Source organism: Portunus trituberculatus, chromosome 33, assembly GCF_017591435.1.
Source record: "Portunus trituberculatus isolate SZX2019 chromosome 33, ASM1759143v1, whole genome shotgun sequence".
In the NCBI taxonomy this organism is placed as follows: Eukaryota; Metazoa; Arthropoda; class Malacostraca; order Decapoda; family Portunidae; genus Portunus; species Portunus trituberculatus.
In genome coordinates, this window is record NC_059287.1 from 8,972,696 (window position 1) to 8,977,695 (window position 5,000).

The following is a 5,000-nucleotide window of genomic DNA, read 5'->3' on the forward strand; positions in this document are numbered from 1 at the left end:
CATGTATAGGACCAGAATATCACTTCCTTCTCTCTATTTCTCTCTCTTCCTTCGTTCTTTTATATTTTCTCTTCTTCCTTTCATTTTTCCTCAAGAGATGGAACAGCTGTAGGAAAAAGGAAAAGGGTTTGTGTTTTCCTTTCATATATAGGATCAGAATATCACTTCCTTTTCCTCTCTTCTTTTCTCTCTTTTTTTTTTTTTTTTTTTTTTTTTTTTTCGTCAGTTTCCTTTCATTTTTCCTCAACGGATGGAACAGGTGTGGAAAAAAGAAAAGTGTTTTCCTTTCATGTATAGGACGAGAATATCACTTCATTCTCCTCTCTTTTTCTCTCTCTTTTCTTTCTTTCTTTCCTCTTCCTTTCATTTTTCCTCAAGGGAAGGAACAGCTGTAGAAAAAAAAAAAAAAGTGTGTTTTTGTTTCATGTCTAGGACCAGAATATCACAAAATCAGCTTTTCTCAGCAGACTATTAATATAAAGAGTCAAATTGTACCAGAACTATGCACAGTCTGGTCATTGATTGTCATTTTGTTGTCAGCAATAAAGGCTCACACTGGTGGACACCTTGGCCGTGGGTGGAGTCGTGGAGGGCCGCTGGCTTCCCACCCACAAAAAATGTGCCACAATAATTATTTTGCGTCTGTACGTCCAAAACAATGTCAAAATTATTGCCGCTAGCAACCACTCTGCCCACTCTGCTTGTAGTGTGAACTTACCCTTAGAGTGTGCTGTGTGGGTGTGTTTGTGCTTGTTAATCACTTTTTTGTGGTTTTTGAAAGGGTATGTTAAGTTTTTAGGAGGTGTGTGTGAGGTGAGGGTGTGTCAGGGTGTCAGGGGTGTATCAAGAGTGTATCTTAGTCTGCAGATTGCTTCTATGAATTCAGTACTGAGACACATTTTACATTGAGATTTGTGTACTATTAGACCATTTTATTGACAATAGCAAGGATCTATGGTGGTCAGAAGATTAATGGCAACAGTCTTCACTATTTTAACCCCTTCAGTACTAGGACACATTTTACCTTGAAATTTTTGTACCATTAGACCATTTTATTGACATTAGCAAGGGTGTATGGAGGGCACAAGATTAATGTGTGTGTGTTGTTTTTAAAATGTATTGTTTTCATGTATGTTATTACTATTTGATTGTTTATTTTGATTTCTCTCTCTCTCTCTCTCTCTCTCTCTCTCTCTCTCTCTCTCTCTCTCTCTCTCTCTCTCTCTCTCTCTCTCTCTCTCTCTCTCTCTGATCTCTCTCTCTCTCTCTCTCTCTATTGTTGAAACAGTTTGTTTGTAAGATTGTGTCACTTCAAAACCAAACATTTTTATCTTTGAATAATTGTTAACATGAAAGAATTGTTTTAAAATATTTTGTGAAGTTGAAAAGTGTTTTATATTAAGTTGAAAATTTGTGTAGACTTTTCTGTATAGATTTTGCTCAGTTTTTATACTAAGTTGAATCTGTATAGATTTTGCTCACTGTTTTTATACTAAGTTGAAAATTTGTGTAGACTTTTCACTGTATTCTTTGTATATATAAAAAAAAAAATTTTATTAAAATATTTGTAGACTTCCTGGCTATGTAATAATGTAAAGAATTGTTAAATAAAAGTCTAGGGAGACTCTTGCATTTAATTTTAACTCCAATATGGATCTGCCTAATCTCCGGAGACTCTTTCGAGTATTTTTGACTTAAGTACATTTTTAGGGCCATTTGTGGGGGTTTTTAGGTCCATTTTCTGCATTTTTAGGGCCATTTGGGGTGTTTTGGGGTCCATTTGGGAATTTCCTGCATTTCTTATGGGTTTTTGGCCAGTAGTGCAGTATTTAGGGTCAGTTTGGGGGTTTTGGCTAGTTTTTTAACCATTTTCTGCTGGTTTTTGGCCAGTAGTGCAGTATTTAGGGATCTGCTTTGGTTTTTTTTTTTGCTTTGACCAGTTTTTGCCGTTTTTTTGGCCAGGTATGCAATATTTTTTTGGACTTTTCCATAACTTTTCAAGGATAATAATGTCTTTTCTTAATTTACTCATTTTTTTTCACCCCCACATTTTAATATTTTCACATTAGCTCATCTCTCTCCATTTTCTTGTATTGCTATGATAAAAAAAAGCATGAAATTAGTTAGCGTGTTTTTTATTTCTGGCCTGTTATTGTTTAGAGTGAGTGTGGGAGGTTGATGGAGGCAATATTGGTGTGTCAGACAGTGACCTAAGCCAGCCTGAGGCGACTACTGACTAGTCAGCCACAAATATTCCCAGGAAAGGAAATTCTCCAAAACAATAAAGATTTCTTCACAATTTATTATTCAATCATGACAACAGCTCCAGGTACAGTGACACCACCATAAGGAGGTGGTGGTGGTGGCGGCGGCGGCGGCAGGCGTTGAATGGCAGGTCTGCGATGAATCTTTCACTGGACGGAGCCGGCGGTAGTGGTGGTGTAGCAGGTGTCTGGTGGCAGGGGGGTGGGTGGCCGGAGTTGGTAGGGTGATGGGGAGAGGGTCAGTGAACGCGCCGTCATCCACTCAACAAACTATTCTCCCTTAGCGGCAGCAGCAGCAGCAGCAGCGGCGGCGGCGGCGGCGGGTGCGGGGGCGGGGGCGGCGACCATCACAGTGCGCGATGCAAGGCAGAGTCCTTCCCTGATCTTGAAACGGTGGCGGAGGCAGAGGGGTTAGTAGTGGGCGTTGTCAGTGAAGACAGTGCAAGGTACACAAGGCTCATTACCGCTGTGGAGTCAGGCCTTTGGATCGTCAACTCCTGTAATGGACAAAAATGAACAAAAAAAATGAACTTGTTCACTAATTATCCCTACAGCTAACAGGCAACATTGCCACCACAACATTGCCACCACCACCACCACTACCACAAATCGAACATGAACATTAGTATCCGAGTTTACCAATTACCTACATCACTCTTGAACCTCTTAAACATCTACGCCCGCTTACCACTAAGAACTAATTTCAAGAATATATCCCCAAACTTACCGTTATACTACCACATCTCGTTTCTAATGCACGTACCTTGAAACACCAGCCCCGTTACGTTAAGAAATCCACGTTAAGAAATCCTGTCCACTCATTCTTTTCGCAGAGGTAGCCATTGTATAACAAGGGAACCACAACGACTTTTACCCGAAATATTTTAGCCTCAAATACAACTTACTTAAGGAGTTCTATAGTAACGCGACACGTTTAATCTCTTCAGCACCAAGACGCTTTTTCATATTCCTTCCGTTAGTACTTTATCTTATACAACTTCAGAAACTTACGCGAGGAATTAAAATAGTGAAGACACAGGCCATTAACCTTGTGACATCTATACACGCTTTGTAACAATAGAATTATCTAATCGTACACACGTCTCAAGGTGAAAATGCGTCACAGTACTGAAGAGGATAACTAATTCTTCCTTCCTACACAACTACAATGACCACGAAAACACTTCACTTGCCACGGTCATTACCCAAATCTATTCTGAACCCGTTACTCTAACCGCACTAGTAAATGAATGACCAAGTAAATTTAACACTCATACGTAGCGATGGTTCCGGATACATCCTACATAGACACGCAGACACCGTATAGTTAACCTTCCATTAGACACAGTATACGTAGCGATGGTTCCCGATACATCTTAGTTACATACAAGCAGACAGACACCGTATAGTTAACCTTCCATTAGACACAGTGCACATCCTACACATATCCTGTTATCCTTTTATCAGTCAAAATTCCTAACAACCCTCTATTGACTGACTAACAACTTCCTTCCTATCATCACAGCAAGTCAACGCACACTATTTATTTACATACACCACCAATCTCTCCGCTGTGCTGTGCTGTGCTGTGCTGTGCATCAAGCTTCCCGTTGCTATTACCACCGTTGCTGCACGTCACGCCCAACGCCAAGACACACACGGCCACTGGGCTGCGTAGACTCGAGGGGTCGGTGGTGGCGTGGAGACTGAAAGATGTAGCAGGCGTGGTGTCTGAAGTACTACTGCTCTCACTGCCATCCTGAGCTACTGATCTTGCTTCGTTCTCGTCTACCCTCCCCCAAAAAAAAAAAAAAAAAAACTGCCGATAAGTAAAGAGCAATTTGAGGCCAAACGAACATTATGAAACGCTGCCGGTGAACCGAACCACTGGTCCACCACCTGGATATAAACTAGCCACGCTCTTTAACGCCTTCCAAACCAACCGTTATTACACAAACTCAATTGCATATGTTTGTTTTATCAATCATTCTTATCTTCCGTGTAGTATTTAGAATAATACAGGATTTTTTTAAATTTTGTTGTAACATTTTGAAGCTTCCTTCGTTGTAAATGATTATGATAGATAATAATTCTCTCTCTCTCTCTCTCTCTCTCTCTCTCTCTCTCTCTCTCTCTCTCTCTAAGTAAACCCTACCTGTAAATCAACGAATAAAGATAAAAGAAAAACGTATCATTAACGGGAAATTGATTATAATAGGTAATAATAATTCTCTCTCTCTCTCTCTCTCTCTCTCTCTCTCTCTCTCTCTCTCTCCAAGTGAACCATGCCTGCAAATCAACTAATCAATATTAAAAAAATGAAGAGTAAAAACGTATCATGAACGGATCACTTTTCTAAGGAAGCTTGAGTTGAATTGAGTTGTAATGACTGAGACGGAGGGAGGTGGAGAAGGAATTAGGAGGCAAACTAGTGGTGGCTCACACGAGTGAATGGATAGCTAACCCTTTCAGTACCGTGACACATTACGATATCCATGCTATATGCTTACTACTGGGTGATTTTATACAGCTTCACAAACTTACATAGGGATTAATATAGTGAAGACTATGGCCATTAACGAGAGAGAAAAAACTGGCGGAGAATACTGAAAACGTCTCATTTCATAGGGAGTGTTCATATTGTTCTAATGTAATGATGTGTGAAGGTTCCAATTTAGATTAGTAGAAGTAAATGACAGAGCCAGGATGTTCAGCGTAGCGTCTATAGAAGACGAG

The 5,000-nt window shown here is 40.1% G+C and overlaps 2 protein-coding genes across 2 annotated transcripts in view; both read right to left on the bottom strand.

Moving 5' to 3' along the window:
- Positions 1 to 2,522, bottom strand: part of LOC123512299 (lysosomal alpha-glucosidase-like) — a 20,269-nt gene extending 17,747 nt beyond the window's left edge. Inside the window, exon 1 of the mRNA XM_045268635.1 lies at positions 2,416 to 2,522. Coding sequence (XP_045124570.1) covers positions 2,416 to 2,522 — 107 coding nt within the window. The remainder of the gene's footprint in view (positions 1 to 2,415) is intronic.
- LOC123512300 overlaps positions 2,288 to 5,000 on the bottom strand; it is a 3,534-nt gene continuing 821 nt past the window's right edge. The window contains exons 2-3 of the mRNA XM_045268636.1: positions 3,820 to 4,057; positions 2,288 to 2,761 (exon numbers count right to left, since the gene is read on the bottom strand). Of these exons, the coding sequence (XP_045124571.1) occupies positions 2,612 to 2,761; positions 3,820 to 4,057 (388 nt within the window). The 3' untranslated portion in view covers positions 2,288 to 2,611. The remainder of the gene's footprint in view (positions 2,762 to 3,819; positions 4,058 to 5,000) is intronic.